General features: G+C 35.3%; 1 protein-coding gene across 1 annotated transcript; it reads right to left on the minus strand.

Annotated features, from left to right (window-relative positions):
- Window positions 1-3: 3 nt before the first annotated feature.
- Window positions 4-2,568, minus strand: LOC133322987 (thioredoxin reductase 1, mitochondrial-like; the record flags this gene model as incomplete). The annotated part of the gene is made up of 4 exons (XM_061531938.1): window positions 4-641; window positions 1,832-2,061; window positions 2,139-2,269; window positions 2,344-2,568. Coding segments are annotated over 4 exons (1,224 nt in total), but the record flags the coding sequence as incomplete, so codon positions are not given.
- Window positions 2,569-13,246: the final 10,678 nt, after the last annotated feature.

Consider the following 13,246-nt stretch of genomic DNA (forward strand, 5'->3'; position numbering starts at 1 on the left):
TACCGACTTTTGTGGGATAAAGAATTCAGTGGGCTTGTAGAAGCCATGGAACACCTCAACATTATCTTCACCGTATTTCTTGATGGCATCTTCTTCAGCCATGCCGACACAACCATATTCCAAGGGAGAGAATACTGTGGTTGCCACATCCGAATAGTCCATGATTTGCTTGGAGCCAGCAAAGAGACGACGTGCCAATAAACGACCAGCATGTATGGCAACGGGGGTCAATTCGGGGCGACCATGAATAATATCACCCACGGCATAAATGTGTGGTACATTGGTTTGTTCAGCTTCGTTGACAGCGATCTTGTCACCCTTAACTTCGATGCCGGCAGCACCCAAATTCAAATCATCAACCAAGCCTTTACGGCCGATGGCCCACAAAACGGTATCGTAGACATCACTGCCCTCCTCTTGGGTTTCAGTGTTAACGTATTTCACCAAGAGGCGACCATCTTCGGTCTTTTCCACAGACTTGGGAATGGTTTTGTGCAAGAAGGGAATGCCACGTTCAACCATGGAATCAGCAACCATATTGGCCATTTGTTGATCGAAACCACGCAAAACAATGGAACGTACCATGACGGTGGCATCATAGCCCAAACCCTTAAGGAAACCGGCACATTCGAGACCAATGTCTGGGGGAGGAAAATATTTTAAAAAATATTATTTTTTTTTTTTTGCATTTAATTTCTGAGTCCGTGTAGAAAATATGAGATATTTGTAAAATCCTTTATACATTAAAGACCACCGGAGGGTGCCTTTAGAAGGTCTTCTATTTATAGGAGGACATTTATCCATATGAAAGCTACAGAAGGTTTTCCGACCATGAGGAAAAAGAAAGGTGGTCTGTGGAAAATTTTTAGAAGCGCTTTGAAAGATGTTTTCTCTAAGACCTGTGAAGTGTCTATCCTTTGCAGAAATTTGTATGTTCTGTAGAAGACCTGTGGAAGGTCGTCAATTTATAGAAGACATGCAGAAAGTCATTTATTTATAGAAAATCCGGAGGAAGTCTTCTATTCATAGAAAACTTGTAGAAGGAATTTTCTTTTATCCATACAAAAAGCTACAGAAAGTCTTCTAACCATAAAACTTATTTTTAAAAAAGGAAATCTGTGTTTTATATCTATAGAAGATTTTTGGAAGTTCTCTAGAAGATCTGTCGAAGTTTTTTCAATATCTTTGAAGACTTTTAAAAGTTCTTCTCTGGATTATCTTGTATTTATAGAAGCCCATATGTTCATAAAAGACCTGTGGAAGGACTTCCTCTTATAGTCATATCTAAAGAAGACCTCCAAAAAGACTTTTAACCATACGAAAGCTGCTGCTTATCCATAACAAATATTTATTGTTTTTAAAAGACTAGTGGAAGGACTTCTATCGAAAGTTTGTGGAAAGTATTTTATATAAGGAAAATATACCTTTGGAAGTTTATCTAGTAGGACTTCTATAAAAAATTTGTGGAATGTATTTTATATAGAAAATAGACCTTTGAAAGTTTTTCTATAAAAGGTATTTTATCCATAGAAGATCTGTCGATAGTCTTCTATATATAAAAAGGTCGTATACCCAAAGAAGACTTGATGGAGGCATTTCATCTATTGAACGTCGATTTTTTGTTTTCTTTTTTTTAGAAAAAAAAATTTCGATCTACAGGAAATCTGTGGAAGGTATTCTAGTTATAAAAAGTTGACTTCTATCTATAAAAGATCTGTTGAAGATCTTCCATTTAAAGACCTTTAGAAGTATTTCAACCTCTAGAAGGCCATCACAAATTCTTCTGAAAGTGGTAGTAAAAATGATAATTTCTTCGTTTTCATTCACTTACATCCAGCACCAACAACCAAAGTCTTGCCGGGTTCTTTATCCAAACTGAAGAGATCATCACTGGTGATGCCATATTCAACGGCACCGGGAATATCGGGATAACGTGGACGGCCACCAACAGCAATGACAACATTGCGAGCGGTCAAAGTGCGTTCCGAATTGTTCTTCAATTTGGCAACAACGGTATGGGGATCCTTGAATGAACCAGCACCATTGATGTATTCAACTTTCCTGTAATAATAAAAGATTCAAAACAAAATTGAATTCCCTTTCTTAAAATATAAAAAAAACATCACTACACAACATACTTGTCACGCAAATCCACACGGGTAACCCAATTCACCGATTTAATGTGATTTTGTACAGCCTGTACCAAATTTTCCCATTTTGGTTTGATAGCTTCTTTGTTGGGAATTTCCCAGCCATAGGCAGTGGCTTCCTAAAATTTGGCAAAAAAAAAAAAATATTATTTAATATTTGAATAATAGTTTAATAAACTTTTGTGGAGCTTACATGAATCGATTCACCCAACAAGGAGGCCTGATGCATCAATTTCTTGGGAATGCAACCAACATTCACACAAGTACCACCGATACCCCATTTGGTACCCAATGGTGTGGGCTTAACATAATCCAAACAGGCAACCTTGGCGCCATTAGCAACAGCTTCCTTGGCGCAAGCCAAACCACCGGAACCACCACCAATTACGACCAAATCGTAATCATATTCATCTGAAAAGGAAAAGAAAAAACAAAATTGGACCGATTAGCTAAATTGTCAAATTGATTTTTTTGGTCGGATGACAAAATGTATGGATGGTTGAAGATTTACGGATTTTTAAGAATATGTATTTAAAGACTAGAACAGCTATAACGGGGAAAATTTTTAAGGATAATTCAAGATATTTTTTTTAAGATCCACCAAGCCCTGAAGAATAAAATTTTGAAGAATAACTTTTCTAGAAGCCGCCACAGCTATGATCTTGGGAATTTAAAGAATATTTTTTGAAGGACCCTACACATCGTGAATCGTTTTTGGACATATTTCGGGTCGGTACGTTATATTCTTTTATTACAAGGATTACAGATAGATTAATGCAGCTAGTCGATCAGTATACAAAAAGGTGACTCGTCTAGGTCCAATATTTTATGGTGTTTCAAACTCTTTGGGCACACACACACATATTTATATACTATCACAAGTTGTGTTGCTTATAAACATTCTTTGATCTGTGAATTTTCTGATTTAGCAACAACCTGTTTGAAAGTTCTCGGAATATTAAAAAAAAACAAACACATCACGAAATGAAATCATTAGAATTCATATTTGAATGACTAATTTACAAAAAAAAAGAGAGAAGTGACACACCACAACAAAACAAAATTATTTGAATTTAATAAATTGTTGTTTTAAATAAATTCGATATATATTTTTCTATATTTTTAATAATTACTTGTATCAATGTTTTCTTTAGATTGAGGGCGGCAACGGGACAAAACAATACCCATATTAAATATATAACAGCTATCTAATAAATTTTACGCTTTAAAAATATTGTGTGTTTTTTCTATAGTTTCAAAAGCCGGAATACCACCACTTTCGATACGTCTAATTTCTATCAAATCAACAACAAACTACGACAACTACTGGCATTCAGCTGAACTCTGTTGCGCACGAATCTATTGAAAAAAAAAAACATTTCATTCTCTTCTCATGGTGTTTGCGAGCTGTGGCTCTGAAGCACATAAGTGCCCGGCGGTATGGAAAATAATTTACCATGTACTTGTTGTGGCGGGACGCGACAGATAAAAACACAAACTTGATGAAATCATCATCATCAGCAATCGTATTTTGTTGGTTTGTTGTTTCGGTTGTTAATTATTTTGCTTGCCATGTTGATGTGATGGTTGGCGCAATTTTTTTCTTGGCCTAAAGAGAGAATGTGTTTTTCTTTTTTTGTAATCTGGGCTATAAAAAGCAACAAAAAAACTGTTTTTGGTTTGACTTTCTATTTCCTAGATTTCTTCTTGAACATAGAAAAAATTGAAAATGTCGAATGAAAGAGAGAAAGAGAGTTCGATCAGTTGATCGAACTGAACTGTTGTTTGCAAATAAAGGAGGGGATCAATGTTGCCACAAAGTTGGCTGTTTCAGCAAATATTTTTTATTTATTTATTTTAATATAAACAATTTGTTATTTGTATTTCTAAATTCCCCACGACAACCAAAACAATAGAGAACGGCTTTGGGAGAACTCTCACGCCAAAACCACGAATGCGAATAATAACAGACAAGAACAGGTTTTTGGCCAGCTGTTTTCTATAATAAAAATAATTTGTTATTTTTGTTATAACCAATTGTAATCGGTTATTGTACACATTCTTTGATATCTACATATTAATTCGGATCATATATTGGAGCTATAAAGATTACAAAAAAATATATATTGTTCCTCTAAGACCCTCAGAAACAGGGGATTAATTTGTTCAAATACCACGTGCTTCAAATGGAATTGAATGCATATTGAATAGAATAGTAAATAAAATTTAAAAATAGCAAAAAAAAAAAAAATAATAACAACATTATAAAGGGAGACCATAAATAATCGCACCTAATAAACATTAGTTATCATGAAAGTTAAATTCGCAACGTGTCCGCGCACTTAGTAATGTGTTGATAATCAATGATTTTCAAAATTGATAATAAGCCGAACAGAATTTTGTCGAAAGGCTATATAAAATATTGTCGATTCCCGATTTGATTTCTAAACGAAAATCAATTATTTGTAGAGCAAATAAAAAACTAAAATTTCTTATTTTCAAAACCGAAAGAAAATTAGTAAAGCATCAGCCTAGTTGAAGCACAACGAAAGTAAGGAAATGATCAACGTCGTACGAGGTCGACTATGTTATGCCTTTAGAAGAAAGTACGCTGCAAAAAATGAACAATTTTCGCGCCAGGCCGAAGGAATAACACATAAAACAAAAGGAACAGCTTAATACCATAGACAGACGACAGCCTTAATTTGCATTAAAAAGTTCTTAATTTGAATTAAAATTTACCCCTGACAGACGACAGTTTCTGCATTTATGAACCAGTTTTTTGATTCAAAACTATTGTTTTTCTGTGTGTAGGAAGAAAATATTGACATTTCTTTACAATATTTTTTAGGATTACATCTTTTTGAAATTGATACATGGCCGGAAAAAAAACTAACAGCTATAATGAAGATAAAACAGCTCCAAATTTGAAGAAATGTTGAATTTTGCCTTTATTTTTAATTTTTTTTTCGTAAACGTAAACAAATTTGACAACAATCAATTTATTTTCTACAGCATTGCCATACTGAAATTGCTTAATTCAGTATAAATTCAGTTTGATTTTGTGCATTAACAACACATAAAACTGAGGATATGTACAAATTAATTTGAATTAAGGCTGTTAATACAAATTAAGGCTGTCGTCTGTCTAGGCTATAATACATCTTGAAATAATTTTGTGAAAAGGTCGATTGCCGTAATGATGTATCAAACATTAAGAAGAAGTAATAGGGGTATTTATACAGCCCGCGTCCCAAACTCTCAGCCTTGTGGCCAATGAGGATATATACACTTTGATACTGTGAAAATTTGCCTCATCGAAATATTGGTTTTAGACCCTATGTTTATTTGTAGCAAATCCGTTTCAGAAAATTTGGAGTCGATTTAGACATGTCCGTCCGTCTGTCTGGCTAGCTGGTGCACATCTTAATATTTCTTCCAAACATAGTTTAAGTTCGAAGATGGGGAATATCGGTCCACTCCTTCTGGTACCTCCCCCACAAAATGGTCAAAATTGTGCTAAACATTAACTTTATAATAACATGCAAATGGACTATACAATTTTAACGAAACTTTGTACAACCTATTATCTTTATCAAGCCTAGATCAAGTAGAAAGATGGGACCCATTGGTCCACTCCTTCGTACATCCCCCACAGATGGTCAAAATTTTCTATATTTATAAATCCAATATCAGGGTAATGGAATGTCCGATATGAACCAAACTTTGTACAACCTATTATCTTTACCAAGCCTAGATCAAGTTCGAAGATGGGATCCATTGGTCTACTTTTGGTACCTCCGACACAAGTGGTCGAAATTTTCAATATTTATAAATCCAATATCAGGCGATTGGAATGTCCGATTTGAACCAAACTTTGTACAACCTATTATCTTTATCAAGCCTATATCATGTAGGAAGATGGTCCACTCCTTCTTACATCCCCAACAGAGGGTCAACATTTTCTATATTTATAAATCCATAGGATGAGGATATATATCTGTCGGCAACACCGACTGATACTTGTTAACCAATTAGTCTATACGGATTTGAACTAGATGCAGGAACTCAAAATTATGTGGAAAGAAAGAATAAGAAGCTATAATTATAAGCAGGAAGGTGGGAATGGTTTCGATGGCTAAAGAAATTGAACAGAAATAGTGAGCAACCGCTAGTCTGTGCCGTCTGTAAGCCAGAAATGAACACCGACACAGGAGATGCTCAATTGTCTCCGTCTCCTCCTCGCCAGCACAGAGTCTGCAGTAATCAGATACCCCATTCATTGGTGAAGGCCCTGCTATTGCAATGACCAGTTTGTTTTCTTGGTTGACAGAGTCGGGCAGATAGGTCATGATGCATTGCACCTCTAGGTTCGTTTGGCTCGTCCGTCGAAGAACGCCTCAAAGTTCCGAAAAAGATGATTGAGCAATCGACTGCTAGATCTGTAGATTGAGATCCTTGTCTAGCTAATTCGTCTGCTTTTTTCATTACCCGTGATGTCACGGTGTCCACGTACCCAACACAGCCGATAGCCGTGTTTCCAAAACTGCTCTACACTCAAGGACGACCTAGGAAAGCCGCCTGACTATCCACAAAGATAGTCTTCGGTTCAACGATATCTGTATCCAGACTTTTTTATTAATTCCACTGCCTTCCAAATAGCGAAGATTTCAGCTTGGAAAACACTACAGTTGCTATCCAGCTTGTAGGTAAGTTCAAGATCTAGCCTTTCAAAGTAACTCCTTTACCTTCTTCCATCTTGGATCCGTCTGTATAAAAAGCCAGACCGTCCAGAGGAGGGTTGCTAAGGTTCCAGTCGTCTCTACTGGGGATTAACGACATCTATCATAGTCAAATCTAAGGACTGGTGATATGTCATACCGAATTCGTTCAGGATACATCCACGTCCGTAGGTACAAATTCACCATAGAGATTTTGTTCATGCAGCCTGACACTTAATGATGAGACACAGATGCTGCTTATGTGGTGCTTTTCGCGGACTGTGTAAAATTTGGACATTCCATTCGCCTGATATTGAATTTAAAAATATTGAAAATGTTGACCATTTGTAAGGGAGACACCTCCAAAGTAAAAAATTCCCTTATATGGGGGCTACCAGAAAAAGTGGACCTATATTTATAATTTTTAGTGGGGAAATTTGGTATCCAATAAGAACCCAATGTACCGAATTTCTGTTAATTCTGTTAAAACCGCGCTCAATAACCCCAAAATACAGAAAATTGCGGGGTCCGATATAGCCCATCTTCGATAATGACCTGCCTGCAAACAAAAGACGACTCTATGCAAAATTTTGGCGATCTATCTCAATTAGTTTAGAGGCTAGAGCGATTACAGCAGACAGACGGACATGGCTAAATCGTCATAGAATGATATATCCTCCATACTATGTTGGAGGGTATAAAAAGCAACAATTTTAAATTTCGAAACCCGGATCCAAAGGAACAAAGTTTTAAAATTTCAGGCTAAAAAGTAAAAATCCCTTAAGCGGCGAAAACTGCAAACACAAGAAATAGTTTATTAGAATAATTTATTCAAAACAATAAATCCTTTTTGCCAGTAATGTAATTAACATTGTGTGTTGTGTACATAAGCGACAAAATCAAAATATTTTTATTACCAGTCATTAAAAGTACCCCCACATTTTGTTTAGTCATTTAGAGGAATAACAAAAACAAGACATTTATTTTACATTAAGACCTCTGGAAAGAGTGATAGGTAATCATAACCGTGTGTAGTAAAACACTCATTTACCATATATTACGGCGAAGTTGTTAAAAATGTGTCAATTTGACAAAGTGACATTTTAATTTGCGATTTCTCTCCTCTATCCTTGCGTGATTCATAAAACATTCCAGAACTATTTTACAAAATATCCAACAACTATCATTAATTAAAGTAATTACAAATCTCATTTTCAATTCAAATTATTTTTAGAATTTTTTAATTTCTTTTCTCTTTATGGGATTTAATGTGTTGTGTTAACCTACCATAACCCGATGGCGCAAGCGACGGCGTAAAAACGTCGTTATTGAGCGCAGACGTTGGTAGCCCTGACAGCGTTTGTCATTTTCTTTGTTTGTCATTTTTTGACAATTCGTAATTGGCGCATTGCAGCCACCTTCAAAATTGCTTCATTGCAAAAAAATATCCGAAGGAGCAACACGAACACCAGTCAGAAAAGTAAAAAAAGTATATAGTGATTGCAGTCATTGCAATAGTAAAAAGTGCATAAAGACAATTTTGCACCATCGAAATTGTGAATTGCTTATCATTAAGTTTCATTGTGAAGTGTTCAAAACACGTTCAATTTCTTAAGGAAATTTTTCTATTAAGGTGAGCTTTTAAAAAGAATTGTGAAAATTTTAAACAAAAATTCACACCAAATTTTTGGTTCTTTTTCTAGAAGTCCCGTTGGTTAACGGTACCGCACAGCAATATACGTATGCTGGGTACACGTTACCAACGTGAACAACACGTGCTTGGTGATATTCCATTGGCGATATTGAACCCTAAGGATTACTCCATCAACAATTCTGTTTGTTTTTTTTACAATTCCTTTACACGGCACAACGTTCCAGAGCCGGATTGCTGGCTTTGCTAATAGTCTGGATTTTTCGTGTGCTTTTGTGGATATTAAGGCAAATTTTATCAGGCTTCCAGTACTCCGGGCATATAACCCCAACATCTCATTGCTATCAATTTTCAGCATTTCGGCCAATAGTGAATCTTTTGGAAGCGACTATTAAGACCATTGTTCAACACAGTACCCAAAATTATTGATCACCAAAATTCTTTCAATTTTCAACAATACCGCATTGAACATTTAAAGCTGTTAGTGTCAGCGTTCAACAAAATCGTAAGCTTCAAATCCAACGTGCTATAAAGAAGAAACGGAGTAAGTACGTCAACAAGAGCCCGTGAATATTTGAAGCTGATAAAATCAGAGCAAGGGTAACCATCACCTCCAGTCACAGACGGGATGGTGTGGACCCAGTTTTTTTAAAGTTCCTCGACGGTCAGCCGAGATATTTCTCAATTATTTTGTTGTTTCTTTTGGACAAATTCCAAAATTCTTGTTTTTTTTTGTTGCAATTCAAATAATTTTAAATTGTTTTTAAAAATTATATGATCCTGTACCAATGTACAAATTTAAAAATCTATTCATATGTACATAATTTCCTTTTTTTTATTTCTTTCAAATACGTCTATAGATATAAGAACATATATACATATATAGGCATACATATATATATCTATATACATATATATATGAGCATATACATATGTATATATAAATCAATATAAATTTATATAAATATACAAATATTTCATTTTTTTTATCATCATTTAGAGTCAATATTGTTAATTGTTAATCCCATTAGTTGAGAAAAACAAAATCAGCCCTTATTAATTAAAAGGACTATATAATAACCCCTTTGAGCTCAATAGGTGTTAGGTATTATTTGGATTATTAATTTAGTGCATATTGGCACCGAAATGGGATTGACAAACAAAAATTTAAATTAATAATTTTTGTATGTATCCTGGTGATTAAATTGTGCCTTTTTCTTTGATTTTCTTTAATTGTATAGATTTTGATTCCACTTATGGATATAATTAGATTTAAGTAAATCTAAGTATACTCTTTAAGTAAAATTATTCACATTGAAATAAATATGAATTTGATTACTGTAAATTAATTTAAAAAAAAGGATATGTAAACAGGATTAAGGTACAGCCGACAGAATTTGGGGGTCTTCAAATGTTTTGAAGCCCATATGGGGGTTCTTACAGAACCCATGGGAGGGATAAGGGGTACCCATTGTCATCTAGGGGTACCAACTACAACAACAACAATATTTTGAGTCCGCAACAACAACAAACTTAATCGATGGTATTTTCTTTGTGACATATGAATTTTTTTGTACGTAGCCGTGTGTGGACGACTGAGTATAGCCGGTACACAATAAAAGAGTAGGTCTCCTGTCATCATGGCCAAACCAATCTACGGTTTCACACACGCCCCTGAACGTTACAAAATGGCGCCCAACGTCGAAGCCAGGTTTAATCCTGGTTTATCATAATATGTTTTTTTTTATTTTTGATTTTTATTGATTTCTTTGTATCTGTCTTGAGTTGTTGTTAGATGACAACACTCAATAGCGATTCAACGAAATTAATTATAATGGTTTTCTAGAATTTCATCTTATAGAAAGATATTTTATATGTCATTGGAGTATTATATATATGATAATATCCAATTTGCGATAAAATATTATATCAAAGTACTATATCTAAATACAAGTCATTGAAGATATATGGTCATTAGTCATTGTCATGTATGGACAAAGACAATTTGCGATATTACATTTGGTTTGTGATTGTATGACATATTGAAGATATTCACTTATTTTTTTTCATTTCCTGGAAGGAAAATAATTGTGTTGCAAATAACTAATCATAGTTATATACTCATTTTATTGTTGTTGTTGATTTTTATGGCTGATACCAAAACTGTTTATAATATCCTTTTGATTTTGTATGAGTTGATTTTCTGAAGAAGAAAAGAAACTAAATGTTAATGAAACATTTTGATCATATTTGATTTTCAAGTTTAGATTTGTTTGTGGTTTTGAATTTATTTGAGAGCTTTCGATTTTTGTGAATCGGTAATCAGTTTTGACTCTAATTTTTTATTTTTTTAAGCTTCTGCTACGGACTTACAGTAACGCACCTAGTAGTTTTGGTTTTCAATTTTTTTTTTCTCTTTTGATTTTTTTTTATTAAAGTTCTATTTTTCGGATCAAGTAAATAATTACATAGTTTAGATTTTCAAAATTCTTTATTTGTTTTTTGTTTGGACATCATGCAACAAAGCACTGGAGCAAAGCCAAAAACTTATGGTATTAGTACCAGGTCCAATAGCCGAACAGGACAGGCAATCCAAACGCAAGATGATGTACCCTCGGGTAATACTGCCAGTGTCGAAGCTAATAATCAAACAGTATCTAATGAAGTTGAAGATTCGCCAAATCCAAATAATTTAACTGAAGATGGTAGTACGATCACTACGCCATCGTTTAGTCCCCTGACTATTCGAGGTAACAGTGGTGAGCAGGTTGAAAGAATGAATAGTACAGGAATTGTTGAGGTAGTTGAGTCTGCATTGGAAGCGACGCAAGCATCGATGCTTGAGATGATGAGGAAGGAGATGCAGAAAGCTGTATCCATAGCTGTTAAGACCGCCCTTTCGCAAACATCGAGTCCACATGCAGGTCCTTCATCCAATCCTGTAGCCCAAATCGTTGATTGGCCGCATGAATTGCCATCAATGCTAAACGCACCTGTTCATACTAATGCACCAACCGCTTCGAATATTCCAAATGACGATTTTCTTAATGTTGAGAATAGGAATTGTTTCAGTAGACCCAAATACCCATACATCAGCAAATGGGGTATAAAATTTGACGGTACTACAAAAACTCCACAGATTGAGGATTTTTTATTCAGAGTTGAGAGACTGCGGAAGAGTTATGGTTTTTCAGAGCGTGAATTATTAGAAGGTTTTCATTTGTTGTTAGAAGGCCGTGCTAACCAGTGGTACTGGGCTCAAACTCGGCAATATCCAGACATGAATTGGAACAATTTAAAATTGAATATGACTCGCGAATTTCAGCGGTACCAATCAAACTTAGATGTATTGAGGCAGATGATGGATAGGAAACAAGGTCGCGATGAAACTGTGACTCAGTACATAGATGCCATCACTATTTTGCGCACTCAATTAAGGCAATCACTCCAAGACTATGAGGTTATCGATATTATCAAGGCAGGTTTAAAACCCAGAATCGCTCATCTGTTGTTTAGTGCCGATATTTATTCTGTGGAACAGCTCCGCAATGAATGTAGGAAGGCTGAAGAGTTTCTAGACAGAGAGTCAGTTGCTAGGATTAGAACGAATGCACCACCTCGCATGGTTAATGAAATTTTCGATTCCGATTATGAAGAAATTACTAAGGAAGTTGATGAGTTGAAGCTGCGACCGAAGGTAACTAGTTTCCCCAGAGCTGAAACTTCTCGTTGCTGGAACTGTGGTGACAACGGTCATGTTTTCAAACAGTGCACTAGTTCACAACGATCTTTGTTTTGTTTTAAATGCGGCTCACCAGGAATAACAGCTCCTCAATGCAATAATTGCAAGAAAAATATTCGGCCATCCAATCCTTTTAAATCCGAATCAGTTTCTACACAGACCGTAGACTGACTAGATTCAGACCATATTTTTATAAATCCACCCATTGTTGACAACTTAGTAACTCCAAAACATTCCGAACCTCTAATTATATCCAAACCTGATTTGACGTTACCATTTCACGTGCGTATGGCAAATTATTTAAAGACCCGAGAACGAATTTTTAATGCCGAAATTTCTGTAAATACTGGTGTTTTTGTTTCCAAACGTATCTTGAAGGCACGTGAACGATATAGGCTTAGACGTTTCAAAAGAATATCGATTTCTTCTGCCACATTCTCTGATTTTAAATCCAATGATCCTCGACCTTTTCGAGAAGTTCTTGTTAACGGCATACCAGTGTTAGCTCTTTTTGACAGTGGAGCCACTGTAACTTGCTTAGGCAAAAATTGTTTTTCGTTGATTGATGATTTAAAATTGAATATTAAGCCGTTATATAAGTGTAGTGTTGGTACAGCGAATGGTCAACGAGTTTCTTGTTGTGGAAAAGTTAGTGTTGAGCTCTCGTACGATGGTAAAACGAAAACCATGGAGGTTTATCTTGTACCTGGCTTAGAGAATTCAATGTATTGTGGTATAGACTTTTGGAAAGAATTCGGTGTAGCACCAAAACTTATTAGCAGCTTGGAGATCAGTTCTAAAGAAGTAGATTCAGATATGCATATATTGTCCGATGATGAATCAGCTTTGCTTGAGAAAGCCAAAGACAGTTTCCTTGATTTCGATAAGCATGGTCTCGGAAAGACAAATCTGGAGGAGCATGTGATTGATACAGGGGATGCTGTCCCAATAAAGCAGCGACATTATCCTGTTTCTCCAGCTG

Source organism: Musca vetustissima, unplaced genomic scaffold (genome assembly GCF_032173495.1).
Source record: "Musca vetustissima isolate MV318-11 ecotype Yass unplaced genomic scaffold, APGP_CSIRO_Mvet_v1 utg43215, whole genome shotgun sequence".
Taxonomy (NCBI): Eukaryota; Metazoa; Arthropoda; class Insecta; order Diptera; family Muscidae; genus Musca; species Musca vetustissima.